This window comes from Trichomycterus rosablanca, chromosome 5 (assembly GCF_030014385.1).
Source record: "Trichomycterus rosablanca isolate fTriRos1 chromosome 5, fTriRos1.hap1, whole genome shotgun sequence".
Lineage (NCBI taxonomy): Eukaryota > Metazoa > Chordata > Actinopteri > Siluriformes > Trichomycteridae > Trichomycterus > Trichomycterus rosablanca.
The window spans coordinates 43711982-43737056 of NC_085992.1; the positions used below are offsets into that span (position 1 = coordinate 43711982).

The window sequence follows — 25075 nt, forward strand, 5'->3', positions numbered from 1 at the left end:
GTGTTTGGGGTCATTATCATGCTGGAACACTGCCCTGCGACCCAGTTTCTGCAGCGAGGGGATCATGCTCTGCTTCAGTATTTCACAGTACATATTGGAGTTCATGTGTCCCTCAATGAAATGTAACTCCCCAACACCTGCTGCACTCATGCAGCCCCAGACCATGGCATTCCCACCACCATGCTTGACTGTAGGCATGACACACTTATCTTTGTACTCCTCACCTGATTGCCGCCACACATGCTTGAGACCATCTGAACCAAACAAATTAATCTTGGTCTCATCAGACCATAGGACATGGTTCCAGTAATCCATGTCCTTTGTTGACATGTCTTCAGCAAACTGTTTGCGGGCTTTCTTGTGTAGAGACTTCAGAAGAGGCTTCCTTCTGGGGTGACAGCCATGCAGACCAATTTGATGTAGTGTGCGGCGTATGGTCTGAGCACTGACAGGCTGACCCCCCACCTTTTCAATCTCTGCAGCAATGCTGACAGCACTCCTGCGCCTATCTTTCAAAGACAGCAGTTGGATGTGACGCTGAGCACGTGCACTCAGCTTCTTTGGACGACCAACGCGAGGTCTGTTCTGAGTGGACCCTGCTCTTTTAAAACGCTGGATGATCTTGGCCACTGTGCTGCAGCTCAGTTTCAGGGTGTTGGCAATCTTCTTGTAGCCTTGGCCATCTTCATGTAGCGCAACAATTCGTCTTTTAAGATCCTCAGAGAGTTCTTTGCCATGAGGTGCCATGTTGGAACTTTCAGTGACCAGTATGAGAGAGTGTGAGAGCTGTACTACTAAATTGAACACACCTGCTCCCTATGCACACCTGAGACCTAGTAACACTAACAAATCACATGACATTTTGGAGGGAAAATGACAAGCAGTGCTCAATTTGGACATTTAGGGGTGTAGTCTCTTAGGGGTGTACTCACTTTTGTTGCCGGTGGTTTAGACATTAATGGCTGTATATTGAGTTATTTTGAGGGAAGAATAAATTTACACTGTTATATAAGCTGCACACAGACTACTTTTCATTGTGTCAAAGTGTCATTTTGTCAGTGTTGTCCCATGAAAAGATATACTTAAATATCTGCAGAAATGAGAGGGGTGTACTCACTTTTGTGATACACTGTATATATATATATATATATATATATATATATATATATATATATATATATATATATATATATATATATATATATATATATATATATATATATATATATATATATATATATATATATATTAGGGCTGTCGAAGTTAACGCGATAATAACGCATTAACGCGACCTCAATTTAACGCGATTAAAAAAATTAGTGCCATTAACGCAAATTCTAGTTCATGTTGACACTTGACTGGTAGAACAAACGTTTTAATGTCGGACTTGCCTCCGTTTTTCATTTGCGGTTTGTTAACATAATGTAACCGATCGTGGTAGTGATGCACTTGCATAATAAAGAAATAAATACACGCTATATTCACAAGTTGTCGGGAGCAGAACACTTTATTACACTTAATTAACTTCTTCTTCTGTACCGAATACCGGAAAGCTGAGTCGAGCACGTTAGTTCATAAACTATGGAAGCCCCAAAGGGTCAAAACACACTCACTTCGTGTAGAAACGTCCATCAAACCATCGTCACGATACAACCACAGACAAGTCTGTTACAATAACTACGCCTTATCCCATCTAAAGCACCGCTGATCTACAATGTTTGCTGATGGAGAAATTCTAACCTACAATCTGACATTTACTGCCTAGTATGTGAGTGAATAAAACTCCCTTACAGTTTTCTCTTGTCCCAGCAGTTTTTAACATAAGTACATTTAGCATAAAATGTGTTCACCATTTTAATTGTAACATTTCACTTAAAAATCCTTGTTTTCTATAACATTTACACAGATTTTTTTTAATGCGATTAATCGCGATTAACTATATGAAATTCTGAGATTAATCGCGATTAAAATTTTTTATCGTTTGACAGCCCTAATATATATATATATATATATATATATATATATATATATATATATATATATATATATATATATATATATATATATAAAAAAGAGAGAGAGAGAGAGACACGGTTGGAGTGAACTTGTTCGTGACGTCACGTGTTTCGGGAATTTCGGTTTGTAATTCGAAATTTGTTCGTACGTTAAGTTGAAAAAGATCGCTCGTAACCCAAAATGTTCGTATGGTAAACCGTTCGTACCTTAAGGGTCTACTGTTTATCATCAGCAGATTGGATAGCAAAGAAAACAACAGGAGGAAAGCTGTCAACTGCAGGCTCCCCCATCAGATATAAAACAAACAATCACTGCCTATATTAAAAATATGTGGCAGAAAGAATGGGAAAAGCAAACCCAGAACAAACTCTACAACATCCACCCCAACATCCAAGCACGGCCAAAACTGCTGACTGGAAAGAGATTGGAACAGACGATATATACAAGATGTCGTATTGGGCACTCTCACCTAACACATACACACCTGGTAAAGGGAGAGCACCCATCGATATGTGACCACTGTAATACACAGATAACCATTGAACATTTATGAACAAAGTGCACAAAATATAACAAAGATCCTCAAAGACTTGCAATACCAAATACAATGGTTGGAATTTTTAACAAAACCAAAACAGAGACTGATCAATTTTCTGAAAAATGCAAGACTGATAATACACATCTAGAACTAAACACAGAAAGGACACTAGACAAAGAACATGAATAAATAACCTGTACAAAATCTAGGTACCTATCTTGCCATGAGAATGACCAATGTGTAAACAACTAATTAATTAATTAATTAAAATAAGAAAGCTCTTTGTGTTTACTTGAGTTTTTAATACTGTAAGTAGTTTCCATACTGTGTTTGTATTTGGTTTATTTTGCCGTTTACTAGTCTGTGTTTGTTGCATCTTTGGATGGAAAGCAGGTGTCAGGAGTGCAGAATATTTGCTTGCTATTTGACTGACTCATTCTGACCTCTGTAAGGACACAAGAAAAACTAAATGTTTGAACTTGTAGGACGTTTACGTGTGTGGAAACCCACACAAACCTTTTTAAAAAACTCAAATATGTGAACTAAAAGCTTTGCTCTGTGCTCCTCATCTTTGTCCTGCATAAGTTTCAGTAATCCAGCACTGTGTAAAACACATCAGAGTTGGTGCTATTATGTAAAACTGCTGTTTACTCAGGTGTATGTGTTTGCTCTTGCTTGAATGTGTACATGTTAATGTGTCCTAATGCTTTTGTTATGAGGCAGAGATGCTTATTTTTGAAACAATGTGCTGAAAATACAGTTATGATAATTGTCAAATAATTGGCCGATATTATTGCTGGGATCCAGGGTTCAAATCCATAAAACAATTAGCTGGTTGAGCATCTACATACAGACATGATTGGCTATGTCTGAGGGGGCTGGTTGGGGCCTTACAATAGATTGCCACCCCGTTCAGAGTGTGTTTCTACATTGAGCCCAGTAAAAATATATTATTTTTAGTAATTTAAGTACGAAAAATGCTCATGGTGAATCTAGTCCCTACATTTATACATTTGTTACCTGCATCTGCAAATGTGTCTATGACATAGCAAATATTTCTGCATCACTACATACTGGTATTTCTATTAACAATACACCGATCAGCCATAACATTAAAACCACCTCCTTGTTTCTACACTCACTGTCCATTTTATCAGCTCCATCTAACATATAGAAGCACTTTGTAGTTCTACAATTATTGACTGTAATATGTCTGTTTCTCTGCATGCTTTGTTAGCCCCCTTTCATGCTGTTCTTCAATGGTCAGGACTCTCCCAGGACCACTACAGAGTAGGTATTATTTGGGTGGTGGATCATTATCAGCACTGCACTGACTGACATAGTGATGGTGTGTTAGTGTGTGTTGTGCTGGTATGAGTGGATCAGACACAGCAGCACTGATGGAGTTTTTAAACCTCACTGTCACTGCTGGACTGAGAATAGTCCACCAACCAAAAATATATCCAGCCAACAGCGCCCAGTGGGCAGCGTCCTGTGACCACTGATGAAGGTCTAGAAAATGACCAACTCAAATGGCAGCAATAGATGAGCGATCGTCTCTGACTTTACATCTACAGTAGTGTTCAAAAAAATAGCAGTGATTTTAAAAAAGTGAATAAAGCACAAAATCATTATAATAACTTTTGTTTCCATAAATGCAAATGCACTGAAAATACTACACTTTCAATTCTAAATCAAAACATTAACTAAATTTAGCCGGTTTGTGTTCATCCTTTACAGAAAATTAAGAAAAATGAATATTAGGCTGTTCAAAATAATAGCAGTGCCAGCATTTTTCATTAAAAACTCAAAAAATGTAAGTATAAACTGAATTTTTTTTTAAGGTTTCACTTTACTTTAAATTACTGAACTAATATTTAGTGGCAGAACAATTGTTTCCGAGATCTGTGTTGCATGGAGTCGACCAACTTCTGGCACCTCTGAACAGGTATTCCAGTCCAGGATGATTAGACGACATTCCACAGTTCTTCTGCATTTTAGGGTTTTGCCTAAAAAAAAACATGTTTCAGATTTCAGCCCACAAGTTCTCTATGGGATTAAAGTCAGGGGATTGAGCTGGCCACTCTATTACCTCAATCTTGTTTGTCTGTAACCAAGATGTTTTGGGTCATTGTCATGTTGAAACACCCATTTTAAGGGCATTTCTTCTTCGACATAGGGCAACATGATGATCTCAAGTATTCTGATATATTTAAACTGATCCATGATCCCTCGTATGTGATAAATAGGCGTAACACCATGGTATGAGAAACATCCCCATATCATCCTTTTTTACCACCATGCTTTACTGTCTTCACAGTGAACTTTGGCTTGAATTCAGTGCTCGAGGGTCATCTGACATACTGTCTTCGGCCACTAGACCCAAAAAAACTATTTTGCTTTCACCAGTCCACAAAATGTTGAGCCATTTCTCTTTGGACCAGCCAATGTGTTCTTGGCAAATGTTAACCCATTCAGGACATGTCTTTTTCTTAACAACGGGACTTTGCAAGGAGTTCTTGCTGGTAAATTGGCTTCACTTAATCATCTTCTGTACTCACTGGTAACTTCAGATGTTCCTTGATCTTTCTGGAGGTGATCATTGGCTGAGTATTTGCCCTTTTGGCTATTCTTCAATCCTTTCGAACAGTAGTTCCACGCTTCCTTCTGCATCTTTCAGGTTTTGGTTGTCACTTTAAGGCATTTGAGATCATTTTAGCTGAGCAGCCTAGAATTTGCTGCACTTCTCTGTATGTTTTTTCCTCTACAATCAACTTTTTAATCAAAGTACGCTGTTCATCAGAACAATGTCTGGAACAACCCATTTTACCCAGTATTTCAGAAGGAAATATGCTATGACCAACCTGTGCAACAATTGCCACCCTCCTACATTAAATAAGGGCCAAAATTGACACCCGTTCTTCTGCAGAATGAACGACTTCACCAGTTGAACTCCTCACTGCTATTATTTTGAACAACCCCCTTTCAATCAATGCTTTGATTACTCAGAATGAGCGGCATGCATGTCCTAATTGTTGGGTTTTTTTCGTTTTCATTACTCTACTACACTTTCAAGTAAATGATTTGCTATGTAGAAATATCACTTCTACTAAAAACAGTGATTTATCAGGTTAATGATGTTGGACTGCTATTTTTTTGAACACCACTGTACAAGGTGGACCAACTAGGTAGGAGTGTCTAATAGAGTGGACAGTGAGTGGACACGGTGTTTAAAAACTCCAGCAGCGCTGCTGTGCCTGATCCACTCATACCAGCACAACACACACTAGCACACCACCACCATGTCAGTGTCACTGAAGTGCTGAGAATGACCCACCACCTAAATAATACCTGCTCTGTGGGGGTCCTGTGGGGGTCCTGTGGGGGTCCTGACCATTGAAGAACAGGGTGAAAGCAGGGTAAAAAGGTATGTAGAGAAACAAATGGACTACAGTCAGTAATTGTATAACTACAAAGTGCTTCTATATGGTAAGTGGAGCTGATAAAATGGACAGTGAGTGTAGAAACAAGGAGGTGGTTTTAATGTTATGGCTGATCGGTGTATATCTTATTTTTCATTATTATTATTATTATTATTATTATTTTTATTAATCAGCTCACAGGTGTTACAGTTACACTAGCCCACTTCTGGGGTCTGATTTTGAATCTCAGGAGGTAGGAATACCCATGAATCCACTATGACCTAGACCAGAATAAAGCAGTTGATCATTGATAATTAAATAGAATGCTGATTATTTTACCAAGTAGTTTTTTTTTTCTATTGCCAAAAATAAATGTTACAAACAACAAGCCCTTGCAAACCTTTGACTACTAATTTGATCTCTGTTTGCTTTGCAGGTGAGGTGGACCCTAAAGAACGTCTGGCACGACAGAGAAAGCTCCTGCAGAAAAAGCTGGGTCTGGACATGGGTGCTGCTATAGGCATGGATACAGACGAACTGTTTAATGATGACGACCTGGACTACACCTGTTCCTCTAATTTAAACAGAGCGCATGCTGTTAAAGGGCCTGTGTTTCAGGGTTCACGCAGTCAAACAGTAAGACTAAGTCACATAACAGTTCTGTCTTTTAACCAATTATTTGAGCTAGATGTTTTTTAAAACTTTTATTAGCTGAGTCTGAACCATCTAAAAAGCTTTTTTATATATTACTCATTTGTGAAATACTAAGCTTTTCCTGTTCACTATAAATGAAAACAATCCATAATAATTACAAACATTTTTCAATACCCGCCTAAATATTACAAAACATGTTTGTTGAATTGTTGAGTCCTACTGGGCAGTTGAAAAGCAATTTAATCTTGTTCACAGTCCATGCAGGCGGCAGAGTTTATCGACTCCGAATTCCGACCAGGCATGAGCAATCGGCAGAGAAACAAGGCTAAAAGGATGGCCAAGCTGGTAGCAAAGCAGAGGTCAAGAGATCTGGATCCTAATGAAAAAAGGTAACAGCATTTTCAGCACACTGGTCTAAATACAATGTTGCGTTATATCTGATGTGGTGTTCAAGTTTATATAAAAATCTTCAATTAGCAGCAGTTTTCCTCTAACATTGTCTTCTTTCTCAGCAATGATAGCTTTGAAGGAGAACCTGAAGAGAAACGGCGGAAAACCACAAATGTACTCATAGAGCAGCCAGCTACTGAAAACAAAGTCTTAATCGATAACATTCCTGATAATTCCAGCTTGTTTGAGGAGGTATGTCAACAGAAATGATCAATTATGAACCAAGTACTTAATGCACCTGTCCAGTTTTACTATCCACACTTCATTTTTATTTATTTAGTCATGTTTTACACATTTTGGTTACATTCATGACAGGACAGATAATTATTAGTTATACAACATTCATCAGTTCACAAGTTCAATGATAAGCACAGTCATAGACACTTGTATCTCTAGTTTACCTCACTTGCATGTCTTTGAGCTGTGGGAGGAAACTGGAGCTCCGGAGGAAACCCACGCAGACACTGGAGAACATGCATACTCCACACAGAAAGGACCAGGTCCGTTCCACCTGGAAACCGAGCCCAGGACCTTCTTGCTGTGAGACATGTCTGTGTCTGTTTATACTTGTTACAAGCATATATGATATGCTTGTTTCTTCCCCATTTTCTCCTCACTAGACTCAAGAGTGGCCCCTGGAGAGTTTCTGTGAAGAGCTTTGTAATGACCTGTTCAATCCATCCTGGGAGGTAGGAGCTTAATCTTAGCGCTGAATTCGGTTTTATATTTGTTTTATTATGACATTCTAATATGTTGGACTTTTATTAGTGTTCTGTTCCTACCAAAACTGCAGAAATTAGTGCTATGGTGGTATTATGGTGTTTTTATATATTGCAGGTCCGGCACGGTGCTGGTACAGGCCTGAGGGAGGTGTTAAAGTGTCATGGTGAAGCAGGAGGGAAGATGGTCGATAGCACTTCAGAGCAGGTAAAAAACAGAAAGGACAGCAGATGGAATTCTTAACCAAGTGTTTCAATATATAATCATTTTTCTGAATGTGCTGATGGACATCTAATCTAGGTTGTAATCTAGGTTGATATTTCATCACAAGCTTGATCTGATTATCAGAAATAGTCTAATCACTAAATGCAGTAAAATCATGCTACCACATTTTGATGTATTCCAGAAATTAGTGCAGATTAACTCCGGCACAGCGAGATATTCCGCTAGCACACCAGCGCTGAGATTCTGAACACCCCGATTCGAATTTCAGCTCTGCTACCGGTCGGCTGGGTGCCATCTAGCGTGCACAGTTGGCAGTACTTTTAGCAGACAAAATTGACCATCGAGTCTGCTGGGTGGGAAAAAAGACTGGACTAATAAAAAGTGTGTGGGTTCTTCAAATGCTGTGCAAGGACCCTAATTAGTAGACCAAGGCACGTGTCAGAGGGGGTGTGGGGCAGGCGAATATACCCTTCTCAAACGTAAACGGGATCCCCAGCAGTGGAAGACTAATTGGCTACGCCAAATCGGGAGAAAAAGGGAGAAAAGCATAAATGAATAGAAAAAAAATTAAATAAACAGTCAAGTTTTTAATTGTACAGTTCTGTGTCTCCCCCCATTATGAAAAGCAACATGCTAATGCTTTCATCTAATTTAGTGGGTTCTATAGAACAGCATGGGTCCTGGGAACCTACTTGCTATCTGAGGAGTTTTGTATTTGATAGATAGATAGATAGATAGATAGATAGATAGATAGATAGATAGATAGATAGATAGATAGATAGATAGATAGATAGATAGATAGATAGATAGATAGATAGATAGATAGATAGATAGATAGATAGATAGATAGATAGATAGATAGATAGATAGATAGATAAGCATAATACAACAAATAATTTACAATACAAAAGCAAACAGAAAAGTAAAAATAGAACTGAGTCTTTCTTGTGATTAACATAAAATGAATAACTGGTAACTGTAATGATGCATGAGGTATATTGCTAGTGTAAAAATTGAATAGTAATTAAATTATTAAATTACTATTAAATAGTAAAGTGAGCTTTTTTATGTGGCTGCACAGGTTTTCTTCCATTTCCCAAAAATTAGGTATATAGTGGATAAGTTGCTCAGATTTACTCTGTGTGTGTGGTGTGTGTTGCCCTGTAATTAATTGCCCCCTGTCCAGGATGTATGTATCCATTGTGCCCAGTGTTTCTTGGTGGAATTGGTGCAAATGAGCAAATAAATAATGCACTGTTGCGTGCCTGTTCTTATGCCCATTTCAAATCTCTGTATGCACAATACAGATCACAGCTTTAAGTCATTAATACCTGCACATTATAACTTTGCACTATTTCAACATAATCACATGGGAACTCGGCACAGTGGGCTTAACGTGCTAGAGTGCAGCATGTTCCATGTACTTTGTACTACAGACAATTGTTTGTACGTATAATCCTGGGATCTTAAGTTGCTTATGAATTCCTTGGTTGTTGAAATCTAAGATCTACTTTCGTTATCTGTACAGACTTTCCTATTATGATGCTTGTGGCTTAGTCTAATCAGTGCAGCCAAACAAGCCCTTTTAAGTCCAGAATAGTCACCAGCAGTCTATCACAATCACTAGTTGAATATAGATAGAGCGGTGTCACGGAATTAAATGAAATTTAGTCTTTTGATACTTTTTGATCAAATTAATAATTTGTTTCTTGATATTTTTATGCATTTTCTTCAATGTTCCTCCTAATCTAGTTTTATCCAGTTATCCTATTGCATTTTACTGCCTCTACTGCTCCTGACCTCCACTTTAACTGAGGAGGATTGGGGCTAACACACACCCCCTATAACATCCAGCAGATGATGTTTGTTTATTAGGATTTTAACGTCATGTTTTACTCTTTGGTTACATTAATGACAGTTAATGACAGTTACTCATTACACAAGATTCATCAGTTCACAAGGTTATATCAAACACAGTCATGGACTATTTCGTATCTCCAGTTCACCTCACTTGCATGTCTTTGGACTGTGGGAGGAAACCCACACAGACACGGGGAGAACATGCTAACTCCACACAGAAAGGACCTGGACCACCACACCTGGGGATCGAACCCAGGACCTTCTTGCTGTGAGGCGACAGTGCTAGCCACCGTGACGCCCTTCAACAGATGTTGTAATTACAGAGCAATCCCCTCCTGCACTCCCACCCTCGGACAAGCCAATCATAGTCCGTATAGGCGCTCGGATTGTCTGTATCAGAGCTGAGATTCGAACTTGCGAGTTTGAGATGTCAGCTCTGGTGTGCTAGCTGTGTTTTACCACACAAGCGACCTCTTGATGTATATTTTGACCACACAGAATTTTAAATATTTTTAGAAACGCACAATAAACTGGCTTATATCAGCCTGGTTATTATTAGTAAAAAAAAAAAATAATGTGTATTTAAATTTCCTCCCACTTACCTGAAACTAATGGAATGTTACAGGGCCACACTTAACTGTAACTCTGAGGACAAAAAATTGACACTGGCCAGATTTATGCAGTTAGTAAATAATCTAAGGGGTTTTTTTTGTATTTATTTATTATTTTTCCTGATTTAGCAGTCAGTTTGTCTTCCACTGCTGGGGGATCCGTCATTGCCTTCGAGGAGGGTATGTTGCTGCTCACGTCTCCTCTGACACGTGTGCAGCCTTAGCTGACCCCTTCTTTTTGCCCTTGCATTCTGCACAGACGCCTCTATCTGCTAACCAGGGTCCTTACACAGCGTTTATAGAGCCCACCCACATAGTCCGGTCATCCCACCCCCTAGCAGACACGGTGGCCAATTAGTGTCTGCTGCAGGCACTGTCAATTATGCCCACTAGATGTCGCCCAGCCGACCTGTGGCAACGCCGAGTTTTAAACCGAGGAGTTCAGAATCTCTGCGCTGGTGTGCTAGCGGATTATCCTGCTTCGCTACCTGAGCGCCTAATCAAAGTTTTTGATTTCTTGTTTTTTATTTACAGTATATATACACTTGTTTTACTAAATCCTAAAATACCTGTTCTTTATTTTCCTCAGTTGATCCAGCAGCATCAGGAGTGGCTGGAAGACCTAGTCATTAGACTCTTGTGTGTCTTTGCTCTTGATCGTTTTGGTGACTTTGTATCTGATGAGGTAAGTGACTTTCTGGTCTTTCTGGGGTTTTTTTTATCCTCTGCAACCACTCCATGAAGCTACACATTCTTGTTTTTAAATTAGTGTGACTGAAATTAAGTTTCAAGAATTGTAGACATGCTTTTAGGTAATATAGACCACAGGTTGAGATCCCTTTCTTCATTATATTACCACCAGGTTGTTGCACCAGTAAGAGAGACGTGTGCACAGACGCTAGGCGTGGCATTGAGACACATGACTGAAAGCGGCGTTACCATGACTGTTGATGTGCTGTTGAAGCTGCTGACTGAAGATCAATGGGAGGTTCGGCATGGAGGACTATTGGGCATCAAATACGCCCTTGCTGTTAGACAGGTGCCAGCAGTTTGTACCTTGTCATGTTTGTGTGATCCTTATTGGCAAGTGACTTTGCCTTTATTTTTTTCTAATGAAAGTTTAATTTTGTAAACACCTGTTTGTCTTTATTGACCGATAGGATCTTATTCCCCTACTGCTTCCTCGAGTACTTCCTGCAATCACTGAGGGGCTTCAGGACCTGGACGATGATGTGCGTGCAGTAGCCGCTGCTTCTCTGATCCCTGTAGTGAAGGGACTTGTGCAGCTACAGCCTGCTAAGGTATATGTAGTAAGAAATCGATATATTAAATGGTTCTTTTGTCCTGTTTTGGGTCATTTTTTTTTAAACCATAGTGTTGAAAATGCTACTGATTAAGCTTTTAAGCTTGAAGCCATGTTGATATTAATAAGCTTTTGTTTTAATGGTGTAGGTTCCTTTCATAGTGAACACTCTGTGGGATGCTTTGTTAGAGCTGGACGACCTCACGGCTTCTACAAACAGCATTATGACCCTCCTGTCATCCCTGCTTACATATCCTCAGGTGCTTCAGTGCAGGTATGCTCAGACATCTAGCCATACTGCTGCTTGCTAGGCTTATTGTATCAATTACTTTTACAACAGTTATTCCCATTTGTTTTGCAAGAATTATTCTATTAGTTCTTTTGTGGCTGTATAGCATGGTTGTTTTTTTTGTGTGTTTGACCCTATAAAATCTTGGGTGTTTTATAAGTTTGCTCTATAATGTTATACTTTTAATTTATAGCAACCCTCCCACATATTTAGTAAACACAACCCTGGCTTCAAGTCAAACTGATACATTTTCAGGTTTCAAATGGCATTTGGGTGAGACAGTGGTAAAATGTTGTAGTCCAGGATTTTTCAAACTTTTTTCAAGCGTCCCACATTTTGTCCATGATTTTTACCACGACCCAGGCAACACAAACAATGCATCATAACGAAAACGAAACACAAAAACCAAATGTACTACATTAATAAAAATGATGTCAATCTGGTCCCACTGTGGTCTACAAGATGTCATGTAAAAACTTCACAAAGGGGTGTTCATGTATAAGTTTATTTTGTTTTTATGAAATTACTTTATTTTTTATTCTTTTTTTTGTATTTATTTTTTTTTTGTATTTTTTTTTTTTTGGTGACGCATTTTTTCGGCCTGCGACACACCCAAGGGTCGTGACCCAGGATTTGAAGAACCCTGTTCTAGTCCATTACCACTGAGATATTATTGTTATTATTATTTCCAGGTTTCAAATATGGCTTCAATACTGGCTTCAAATCTAACTGATTGATTTCCAGGTTTCAAATGGCATTTAGGTGGCACACTGGTAAAATATTCTAGTCCAGGGCCAGTGATAGCTCAGTGGTTAAGGTACTGGACTAGTAAACAAAAGGTTGCCGGTTCAAGCCCCGCCACCACCAAGTTGCCACTGTTGGGTCCCTGAGCAAGGCCCTTAACCCTCAATTGCTCATTGTGTTCAGCTCATTGTGTAAGTCGCTTTGGATAAAAGCGTCTGCTAAATGCTGAAAATGTAAATGTAGTCCAGGGTCTTTAACGTTTAGCCTCCACAAGGGGACGTTTTTGTACAAGTTTATTTTGTACTTGTTAAAATGAGTTTGTTTTGGGGGCGGCACGGTGGCTTAGTGGGTAGCACTGTCGCCTCAAAACAAGAGGGTCCTGGGTTCGATTCCCAGGTGGGGAGGTCCGGGTCCTTTCTGTGCGGAGTTTGCATGTTCTCCCCGTGTCCGCGTGGGTTTCCTCCGGGTGCTCCGGTTTCCTCCCACAGTCCAAAGACATGCCACCAGGCTAATTGGAAACACTGAATTGTCCTATAGATACCTAGCCGCTAGATGTACAAACCAGTGCATTGTAGTGCCGGTCCCAAGCCCGGATAAAATAGGGAGGGTTGTGTCAGGAAGGGCATCCGGCGTAAAAACTGTGCAAAATCGATGCGCGGATCATGATCCGCCGAAGAGCTGACCCCGCAACCAAGCGGGACAAAGGCCCAGAAGAAGAAGAAGAAAATGAGTTTGTTTTGGAAGCCAAGGTTTGAAGAACCCTGTTGTAGTCCATTACTGCTGAGATATTATTGTTATTATTATCAAAAGTCAGTGGTGCTATTGACCATTAGGGCGTCTAAACAGACGTAATAAGCTGTGGGTTTGGGCATTATTATTATTTTATAATTTTTCTTGAGTTTGCTCCAGTATTGGGGTCACCACAGGGGATCATCCTGGTCCCCATACTTTATTCGAGACTTTTTATACCGGATGCCCTTCTTGACGCAATCCTCCTCACTAGATCTGGGCTTGGGACCAGCACTAAGAGCACACTGATAAATGCTATTTTAATTGGTTAATGGTTCAATGCTAAGAAAATTCTGCTCTATTTTTATCTGCAGCATGCAGCAGTCTTTAACAGTCCTGGTTCCCCGGGTGTGGCCTTTCCTGAGACACACCATTGCTTCTGTTCGACGTGCTGCCTTAGAAACCCTCTTTACGCTGCTGTCCAAAGCTGACCAGGTGGGTACTTCCTAGTAAAATGTAGAAATTTGTTTTAAGAGCTTGGTTACTTATTGATTCCAAATCTCATCCATGCACATGTACAGAAAGTCCTGCCTCCCAGAGCCTACAGGCTCTAAGGCATTTTTTGGCTACTAGTTAATATGCGAAGTTTTTCATTTCCTTACGAGTGTCTTCAGTTTTGATAGACCAGGTAAAAAAAGCCAGGGCAAGGTTACCCTACACTGTGTTTTATAAGTATTCGTTTTTGTTCCTTTCCAGACTTGTGCCATGTGGCTGAACCCCATCCTCCAAGACATGCTGAGACACATATTTCAGTCCTGTATTCTAGAGAGCAACCAGGAGATACTAGACCTCATCCAAAAGGTTTGTCGTGCATAAACAAAAAACATCTTCTAGCGTTTTATGGCTGATTGTGTCCTCATTGGCCATCTTGTTTTTAAAGGTGTGGGGAGAGCTGCTACGCCAGGCTCCACAACAGTACGTGGTAGCAGCCAGTTGTCCGTGGATGGGCGCTTGGCTTTGTTTGATGATGCAAGCAGCTCACATTCCCATTGACCTCAACATGCTGCTGGAGGTCAAGTCTCGCTCCAAGGTGAGTGCAAGCTGATAGCTTTTCTTTTCAAGCAGTTTTATTATTATTATTTTTCTGTCATTGCATTGTGTGCAGGGGCATAATCAGGTGGTTGTAGCCTAGTGGTTAAAGTACTGGAATAGGTCACTGGTTCAAGCCACACCACTGCCAGGTTGCCACTGTTGGGCCTTGAAGGAGGCCCTTAACCCTCAATTGCATAGACCTCATGCCGTCACAGTACTGTTAGTCGCTTTGGATAAAGGCGTCTGCTAAATGCAGAAAATCTAAATGTCAAAGATGGTCTAGTGTGTGATAAAGCTGGGTGGAGTATCATGTGGTCACTAGTTTTGTTTTACTGTTTTCCACTTTAGATGTTGGTCTCTGTTGATTGCATGACACCCTCACTAGCAGTGCAGGGCTGCAGACAAGCCTAAGACTTTTGTACATCTGTGAAGCCACAGACCACATATAGAAATCTCCCTGATCTGTTTGGACATCGATGTGTCTAAACAAACAGTGTTGGTTACATTGTATGATGTGACTTAATATTTCCAAACCACACATGGCTTTACTAATATGTAACAGAGTAACCAGAGTACCTAAATGAGGCCCATGCAGACCTTGTAGAGCTTTTAAAAGTCCTTAGAGACACATCTGCTGCGCAACTTTGCTGCCTGACTGGTGCATCTGCAGGAAGTTTTCAGTTGGCACTCAGATGGAAAGAGTAGGAGGCATGCTGATGAAATCAGTCCTCAGTGATTGGTCGATTGAAATGTTCGCAATTAGCAGTATTGTGGGTGCTGGTGGTGTTTTTAAATTGATCTGTGGTTGCAGGAAAAGGCAGGTGGGAAATCTCGGCAAGGCGGGCTGCAGGTGAAGGAAACCGTGCAGGAGTACATGGGTGGATCGGATACAATCACAGAAGATCAAGCCACGCGAGACTACGTAGTGACCCGAGCCCGGCTTATGGCTGCCAAGTGAGTGCTTCTTCATTCTGTCTGCTCCAAACATATTTTGTCCTAGAATTTCAGCCATCAGAGACGACTTTTATAGGGTTGAGAACATGAAAGGCTTGTTTGAGAAGGTTCCTCCAATTAAAATTCTGAACTTTTTAGACATGATATACAGTAAAACAAATGATCTTAACAAATAATGATGTACAGTTTCAACATCTGTCTATGCCATAAATATAACTTTTTCTTAACAACAGATTTCATTGTTTGTATGGTATATTTTCTGGCAGGCTGTTGGGAACGCTGTGCAGCTCTATCTGTGACCCACGTCTTAACAGCGCCACTCAGGAGATCAGGCCAGCAGAGTCGCTGGCTCAGCTGCTGCTCTTTCACCTCAATTCGAAGTCGGCTCTGCAGCGCATCGCTGTATCCATGGTGCTTTGTGAGTGGGCCTCTCTGCAGAAGGTGAGCAAGTTGCCTCAAAGTCTTTTTCCTAATGTCCATAAGCGTTGTTCACATGATCTTAAAAATCTTAAATACTGTCTTTATATTAGAAAACATTTGACGGGCCGCTCAGGTGGTGCAGCGGTAAAACACGCTGTTCACAAGAGCTGAGATCTCGAATACATCGTATCGAATCTCGGCTCTGCCTTGCCGGCTGAGGCAGAGCGGCCACATGAACAACGATTGGCCTATTGTTCAGATAGGGGCAGTATTAAGCCGGATGGGGACTCTCTCTCTCAGACTAGTGCGATTACGACCTCCGCTGGCTGGTTGGTGGCGCCTGCACGGAGATAGGGAAGGAGTGCGGTAGAGCGGGTGGCCCTCCGTGCACAGCGCTGTACCGCACTGCACTCGTCAAGTGTAAGTGATAAGATGTTTGATTGCTGTGCACGTGTCGGAGGGGGTGTGAAGCAGCCTTATCCTCCCCAATCAGGAACGAGGACCAGCATTAGTGAGAGGATGATTGACGGGCAGAAATTGGATGCGCTAAAAGTGGGAGAAAAAGGGTTGAAGGAAAAAAAAGAAAACATTTGACAAGAAAAGCATTTGATTCTGGAGTTTTAGCCATGTTTTTAAATTTTTTTCAAAAGGTTAGTGTTTTAATTATAGTCCTACAGTCCAACATATAGAGAAATATCTAGCATATAATCAATGCTTTATTTGTGTCACACCGAGTAACACATAGTAAAGGATTTGTAACACAACTTTTAGGAATGACATGGAGGAAAAAAGCTTTTCTGTGCTTGTAACAGCTATTTACAACAGCTATTTCTTAGTCTATCGAAAAGATAATTACTAATGGCAATTATGCTATCCATTAGTACACAAGTCTGCTGTTCTTTATTTCCTGGCGAAGTTTTTAATGCTGAGCTGCTGCTCTTTGGTAGATAGCTCTTTCTTGTGGTTCTTAAATTTTGCCACTCGACTTGAATCCGGTCAGTTTTTCCCATAATTCCCCAGAGTGCAGTGCAGTAACACACCCCGAACAGGATGTGAGTCCATCACAGGACCTTGTCTGTCTCGATTGTCTGACTGGCATTATGGATTCCCAGAAATAGCTAGACATTTTAAGGACTATTGTGCCTTCTGTGGCGAAATTGAACTTGGTGATAATTGGATCATTTCCAGCAAGACATGACTGAGGTCATCACTGAGATCACATCGCTGACCACCCACTTTTCTACAGACAAAGAGAATTATATGTTTTTCATGTAAACAGTGCTGCTTACTATGCATTTCTGGGGCAGACTTGCTTTTGAGGTAAATAAGGAATCATGGCAGAGGAATAATGACAAGACCACACACACTTTTTTACTACTACACTACCACACAAATTAAGTGAGTAGTTTGAAGTAGAGAGTTTAAACTGTGACCACTGCATTTCTTATGAAAAGTTAATATGCCCAGCCGGGTAATGATAATGAAAAAGATGAAGAAGATATACTTTATTTGTCATATATACATATACAGGTGTACAGTACAATTAAATTCTTTCTTTGCATATCCCAGCTTGTTTGGAAGCTTAGGTCAGAGCGCAGGGTAATGGTTTATATTTGTAGTATACCATTGTAGTTAGGACTAAATGCACATAAACGTGATGTGAAATCTTAAAAACAGGTCACTTAGGTTTCAGCTAAAGAAATCTGTCACCTACGTAATGCATCCTGTAGTTAGCTTGAAACAACTTAACTGCTAGGATGCCTTTTGCTTTGTATCAGACGCATTAAACCAGAGTTGTACAATTACACTAAGCTTTTGGGTCTGTTTTGTACCTTTCCCTTTCTCAGGAGTGTGAAGTGGTGTCCAGTGTTGTGCAGCCTCGCTTGCTAGCCATCCTGTCAGAACATCTGTACTATGATGAAATTGCCATCCCCTTTACCCGAATGCAGAATGAATGCAAGCAGCTCATTGCACTGCTCGCTGATGCCCATATTGATGTCAGGGAGAAACTCGACTGCAGTGTTTTTACCATCGATCAGGCCCATGAACTGGTGAGTGCAAACTAACAAGTGGACCTCTACACTTCTAATACTGAAACCAGGAACTCTGTTCTGTCCCAGAGTTTTTTGATTATATGGGCTAGAAGTTTTAAAGCAGTAATACACAGCTCTTTTCTTCTGTAGACAAGATGAAATCTTAGCAGCTGCTTGAAAAATCTCAAGTTTACCTGAAGCAAAATGATATTACAGTGTTGCTCATTTAGTGCCAAGTCACATTGGCTTCTTTTAAACGCAATAACCTTTTATCAAAGCATTAAAGTGTCATAAGAGCACAATGTTAGCAACAGACTTTACCTAAATATCATGAATATGCTGTAATGTCTATTCTCATTTCAAAATTCTTCATATCCTCATTTGTTTCATCAGGTGACCACTATCTTTTCCGAGGCCACATCGTCTCTAAACCTAAAGTCTCGGCAGCTTCAGCCGTTGGACAGTAAGCGACAGCAGACGTCCTCAACGGTGGCAGAGACCAGTGCTGAGTGGCAGCAGTTGCATCTACGTGTGCACACTTACGCCGCGTGTGCCGTGGTGGCTCTGGCAGCACTGCCCGAAAAGCTCAACCCTGTAGTGCGCCCGCTCATGGAGGCAGTCAAGAAGGAAGAAAACGTGCTGGTGCAGGGATATGCGGCCTCCAGCATCGCCCGACTGCTGCAGCTCTGCACGGGTCGCACGCCCTGCCCTAACTCCAAAATCATCAAGAACCTATGCAGCTCTTTGTGTCTGGACCCCATGCTTACTCCTAATGCAGAATGCCCTGTACCACCACACACACCCTCCACACAGGATAGTGGGAAAGGTAGGAATATAGTATTTAGGTACTGGAGATAGAATAGAATATAATGCCTTTATTTGTCATATATACATATACAGGTGTACAGTACAATGAAATTCTTTTTTTTTTTTTTTTTTTTTTTTTTTTATATAAAGTAAAAGTCTAGCTTAGTTTCATAGAAACAAAAGATTCCCAGTGTTCTCCACTGAAGTGTCGATTTAAAAGGACGAGTCCAGTTCTGTTACATGATCCCCATGAGTGTGAGTTCCTCTGTAAAGAGGAGTTTAACACACACTGCTCATACGCCCCTCAAAGGCACGCCCTCTTTCCCTTTCCTCTTTGCTTTCTGACGTCGTTTGCAGCAGATCACTGTTAAGCCAATGTTAAGGGCCTTGCTCACAGACCCAAAAGTGGCTACATGGCAGAGCTGTGATTCGAACTCTCAACCGTTCAATTAATAGCCCAAAGCTCTACCCACTAGGTTAGCACTGTTATACTGAAGTAGACTAGACTGCCACAAATAAAAGGAACATCAGCGGTATTGCTACATGATAAGTTAAGAAGGTCACAAAGTGTGTAAGATGTTATTGTAAACTTATCGATTTTACAATTCTTAAGCAGTGAGCAGACCTAACACATCATATTCTACTAAAATAAGTTTCATTTGGCTAGCATTGGCGCATGTAATAAATGTTCACATTCAAATTCAAAACTATCCATACTGTACCTAATGTGCTATTTGCACAAGGTTACTCTCGAAACTAAGAGGAAAAACTATAAAAAATTTTACCAGATACATCCCAGCGGTGGTGGCACGGTGGCTTGGTGTGGGTAGCACTGTCGCCCCACAGCAAGAAAGTCCAGGGTTCAATTCCCAGGTGGAATGGTCCAGGTCATTTCTGTGTGGAGTTTGCATGTTCTCTTTGTGTATGCATAGGTTTCCTACAGGAGCTCCAGTTTCCTCCCACAGTCCAAAGACATGCAAGTAAGGTGAATTAGAGATACAAAATTGTCCATGACTGTGTTTGACATTGAAAACATGACTTTAAAATCCTAATGAAATAAAATAAATACACCCCTGCATCAGAAGTAAACCAAAAATACATTGGAAAATGCATAGATCAAGTAACCTACATTAAATGTAAAATAGGCTATTCCAGACTGACGCACCAACATTTAATAAGAGAGTAAGACCTCACACAACGCAAACTCTCATCACTATAAAACATATCCTGGCAGAATGCCCTAAGAACAACAGTAAAGGACTTATGCCTAAAACATTAAAAGAGACCATCGCTCTATTGCAGGAACATTTCTAAAAGCACATACATAAGATCACAAACAAGCACAAAAATGCCATTAAACATAAACATGGCCTAACAAAACAAATAAACAAACAAGAAGCAGGAGTAAAGACTGTAAAGAATAGCATTAGCAGCAAGACGATTTTCGGGTAGCCCCATGTTGTCGCGGTGTTTCATTTTCTGTAGCTTTTTGTTTTCTTTTAATACAATCTATTGCTGTTGGGTTTGGTGATTTCATTTAACCAAACAACTGTCTGTATTTTCTTACCCCACCCATACAATCCACTCACTCACTTAACCGCTTATCCAATCAGGGTCGCAGGAGGGTGCTGGAGCCTATCCCAGCTTTTCAATGGACGCAACACCCTGGATGGGGCGTCAGTCCATCACAGGGCAGACACACATATACACACACACACTCATTCACCTATAGGGCAATTCAATGTCTCCAATTAACCTGACTGCATGTTTTTGGACTGTGGGAGGAAACCAGAGCTCCCGAAGAAAACCCACCTAGACACGGGGAGAACATGCAAACTCCGCACAGAAAGGACCCGGACCGCCCCACCTGGGGATCGAACCCAGGACCTTCTTGCTGTGAGGCGACAGTGCTACCCACTTAGCCACCAAGCCATACAATCCAGAATAACCAAATTTAACATGAGTACTTGGGTACAGTTCTGCTTGGCAATGGAAATAACCTCTAAATTTGTGGACACAATTAAAAAACCATAGGGTAAATGCAGATTTTCTTTTTTTGGAGGTGTAATCAAATATCAAACTGCAGAACAAGCTGTGGTCACTGCTTTCCATAAGAGCAAAAAGAAACTAATTAAGGAGCTGTCAACTTTTTTGCTTAGCTAGTTTGGACTGCATAACAGTCCAAAACCACCTTATATGTATGCTTACTGCATAGGGCTTTCTAGAACCTGTAAGCATGAATTATTTATCTGTTTCTGTTAAAACATTAACATTCCTTACAGCTCTTTGTTTTGTTTTATACTTTTTAGCCAGCATGTCTGAGAAAGATGGCCTGCACCACATGGTGAACAAGACAAAAGGCATCATCACTCTGTACCGTCACCAGAAAGCAGCTTTTGCAATCACCAGTAAAAGAGGCCCTGCCCCCAAACTACAGAAATCCTCGACCAATGACTTACCTCAAAGCAGCTTCATCTCCACCGAGACTGATGAGGTCAGGTTTAAAAATAATGTATGCTTTAATTAGATACACACTGTTCTTTTTTGAAAGACGATGGTTTTGGCTGGTACTGTTTTTATACTGATAATTTCATTAGTACCCACAGTATCAGAAAACAGTAGTTTTTGTGTAGCCTGTATTTATCCTGATTAAAATTTATGCTAATTTAATAACACTGTTATGCTGATAAAATCTTTAAAGCTGATTGAAATTGTGCTTACTTCCTCAGAGTAAGAGGCCGAGCCTCATTCAGAGGAGAGGTGCAGAGTTCTCACTGATGACAATGGCTAGACACTTTGGGTCTGAGCTGACCACTTCTTTGCCTTATCTCTGGGAGTCAATGGTTGGCCCATTAAAAGCACTGATGGACTCACAGGTTTTTGGTAAGCATTGCAGCTCCAGTGACCAGTGTGTCACGGCAGACTACACAAGATGAACGATTATTTTTTTTTTTACCAGTAATGAATGTCCATCCCTCTTGTTAATTTACAGTTTTTGGGTTTTCAGTGTACATAAAGAAATCATGTGTTTAATCCTCAGTTGTTTTGAATCCCAAATGGGTTTCTCTTTACTTCACACTTGCTCTACTTAAGGTACAATTTTGGGCAGTGTTAGCTTAGTGGTTAAGATACTGAACTAATGATTAGAAGGTTGTTTGTTTAAACCCCACTACCACCAAGTTGCCATTGTTGAGTCTTAATTTCTTAACCCTTAATTTCTTGCACTGTATCAGTTCATGCAAATAATGAGGGTGTGGTGAATCCAGAGATAAATGATTTGGATGGTTTGTGAAATTAGTTACAAGATTTAATTCAAGTCATGTGGTGATATTTGGGTTTACATAAATGTCCACATGGACTACAGTGCAATATTGTAAAAAAAAATTGTCAATTGTGTCTTTTTTTCCTTTACTAATTGATTGTTTAAATAATTACTATGTCTTGTGTATCACATCTGAATCCATAAGACAAACTGATCTCAGTTTTTTTTATTTTATGAATGCCTTTGGATAGCAATCGATTCATGTCTGTTCTAAAATATAAACATCGGTGGCTCAGTGGGTGGCACTGTCGCCTCACAGCAAGAAGGTCCTGGGTTTGATTCCCAGGTCTGGCGGTGTGGGTCCTTTCTGTGTTGTTTGTATGTTCTTCCCGTGTCTGTGTGGGTTACAGTTTCACAGTCCAAAGACGTGCAAGTGAGGTGAATTGGAGATACAAAATTGTCCTGTAATTACCTGTCCTGTTGAATGTAACAAAAATTTATAAAACATGATGTTAAAATCTTAAATAAATAAAATAAAAGCTAAATGTTAACTAAAATGTTTTAAAGTTTTATTAAATGTATTGTGCTTTAGATTCTCAGCAGCTCTTGGAGAAGGGTGACTCTGTAGCCCAGGAGCTGGTGAACTCTCTGCAGGTGTTGGAGGTCACTACAGTAGCCATGACTCAGGAGCTCAGGTCTCAGGTAAATCACTACATATTACTAATAGCCATTACCTCAATCTTTACATGTTGTGCTGCACTAAATAGCCAATAACCTGTGGACACCAATTTTAAACATTGAGCTCAAGTCCTTCAGCCACACGTGTTGCTAACGTGTAAAATCAATTACACTCACCAAGCATGTTATTAGGGACACTTGGGCGGCACAATGGCTCAGTGGGTAGCACTGTCGCCTCACAGCAAGAAGGTCCTGGGTTCGATCCCCAGGTGGGGCGGTCCGGGTCCATTCTGTGTGGAGTTTGCATGTTCTCCCCGTGTCTGTGTGGGTTTCCTCCGGGAGCTCCAGTTTCCTCCCACAGTCCAAAGACATGCAAATGAGGTGAACTGGAGATACAAAATTGTCCAGGACTGTGTTCAACATAACCTTGTGAACTGAATAACGTTGTGTAATTAGTAACTACCGTTCCTGTCATTAATGTAACCAAAAGTGTAAAACATGACGTTAAAATCCCAATAAAACAAACATACAATATTAGGGACACTTACCTGGTATGTACACTCATTGAGCATTATCTGCACCTACCATGCAGATGAGCTTTGTGGCTATACAATTACTGACCTGTAGCTCATCTGTTGATCTGTACACTTTGTCCCCCTTCTGTAACACATTTAGCAATTGAAACAGACCCCCGTAAACCCTCACTGACCAAATGAGTGTGGTGGACCATTCTCAGCACTGGCTTGACACTATCCTGGTAATAACAGAACAAGCACACATGCCAAAAACTATCAAAGAGATTCTCACACAAGACAACACAAGAAGACTTTTAACCTACCTTGCAACCATAAAAATAAACATATAATATGGACCAAAATATGAAGACACATACATAATACCTATTACTGCCATTAAATGAGACCAATGTGTTAAACATGGCGTTAAAACTTAAATAAATAAATAATCCTGGTAATAACATGGTAGTGTGTGTTGTTCTGATATGAGTGTCATCTGTAGGTTTAAGTAAGTAAGTAAAATTTATTTATATAGCACTTTTCACAGATAAGAATCACAAAGGTTTAAGGTTTAAGCACTATTTAAAAATCCCAACAACACTGCTCACCTGATACAAAGTCTACAGAGCAATGGATGGACTACAGTCAGTATTTGTATATGCACAAATCTTATCTTGATGGTTGGTGTAGCTTATAAAATAATTAATGTACATGCTTAATAGATGTACCTAATATATGCTTCCAAATTTGGCAGCAGTTCTGCTCTTGAGCTGTTGATCACAAATGGGTTGCACTGTAACCTTAATTGCGAGCCTGGGTTTTTTGTCTAACATCACAAGTTTTGTGGAAGCTTTTCCCAAAAGACTGAGGATATTACCACAAAGGGTTTGTGGGGTCAGATTAGATGTCCACATACGTGTTGGACCTTTAAATAATTATAGTGGAAAGAAAAACAACTGCTGTTTAGAAGGTTTTTATCAAACCCTAATCATTGTTTTTCTTCCTCTTCTCTAGCTGTTGGAACAGTTGCCTCTGCTGTGTATGTGTCTCCATCACCCGTACACATCTGTCCGCCACATGGCTGCTCGCTGTGTTGGTGTGCTCAGTAAGATTGCCACTATGGAAACAATGAACATCTTTTTGGAGAGAGTGCTGCCATGGCTGGGTGCTATTGATGACTGCACCAAACAGGAGGGAGCCATCGAGGCCCTGGCTTGTATCCTTCACCCCAGATCTTCTACTGTCCTGTGAAGCCTTGAGTCACTTCAGGCTTTTGCATTATAAAAATTCAAATGCTTCAATGCTAGGATTATGCTTTACTCCAACTAGTAAGTGAATTAAGTAAAGATGAGGTGTAAAACAAGCCATAAATCAACACATTTAATGTGGTTGAAAAATAAACAATATGCTGACAATGGGACACCACCCAGCGTGGTCAAATTAAAACAGTTCTTCAGAGAGGGACCCAAATTCTTCCATAGCTATTTATTAATAAAAAAAAGTTTGGTTGCAGTTTTTCCTGCTGAAGGTGGCACCAGTGGACCAGTTATTAATTTTTGAGGAACAATAAGCTTTCTAATAGGAGAGCCAGGGATTGCATGAGCTTTTTCCCTTTATATATAAAATAATTTATAAATTTTGTTGTTGTATTTGTTTTAAGACTTTTGCTCAATTATTGCATGTTTCACATAATTGGGTTAATTAGGAAGGACAGATTCTTTATAATGTGAGAAATGCTTGTTTGACATGTTAT

The 25075-nt window shown here is 40.2% G+C and overlaps 1 protein-coding gene across 1 annotated transcript in view; it reads left to right on the forward strand.

Moving 5' to 3' along the window:
* The window catches only part of btaf1 (BTAF1 RNA polymerase II, B-TFIID transcription factor-associated), a 57570-nt gene that overhangs the window by 18539 nt on the left and 13956 nt on the right, over positions 1 to 25075 (forward strand). The window contains exons 5-24 of the mRNA XM_062996193.1: positions 6413 to 6612; positions 6886 to 7019; positions 7143 to 7272; positions 7701 to 7769; positions 7918 to 8007; positions 11086 to 11181; positions 11359 to 11535; positions 11657 to 11797; positions 11949 to 12073; positions 13936 to 14056; positions 14318 to 14422; positions 14502 to 14651; positions 15465 to 15607; positions 15874 to 16048; positions 17875 to 18078; positions 18454 to 18886; positions 21177 to 21361; positions 21597 to 21750; positions 22722 to 22831; positions 24337 to 24538. Coding sequence (XP_062852263.1) covers positions 6413 to 6612; positions 6886 to 7019; positions 7143 to 7272; positions 7701 to 7769; positions 7918 to 8007; positions 11086 to 11181; positions 11359 to 11535; positions 11657 to 11797; positions 11949 to 12073; positions 13936 to 14056; positions 14318 to 14422; positions 14502 to 14651; positions 15465 to 15607; positions 15874 to 16048; positions 17875 to 18078; positions 18454 to 18886; positions 21177 to 21361; positions 21597 to 21750; positions 22722 to 22831; positions 24337 to 24538 — 3144 coding nt within the window. The remainder of the gene's footprint in view (positions 1 to 6412; positions 6613 to 6885; positions 7020 to 7142; positions 7273 to 7700; positions 7770 to 7917; positions 8008 to 11085; positions 11182 to 11358; positions 11536 to 11656; positions 11798 to 11948; positions 12074 to 13935; positions 14057 to 14317; positions 14423 to 14501; positions 14652 to 15464; positions 15608 to 15873; positions 16049 to 17874; positions 18079 to 18453; positions 18887 to 21176; positions 21362 to 21596; positions 21751 to 22721; positions 22832 to 24336; positions 24539 to 25075) is intronic.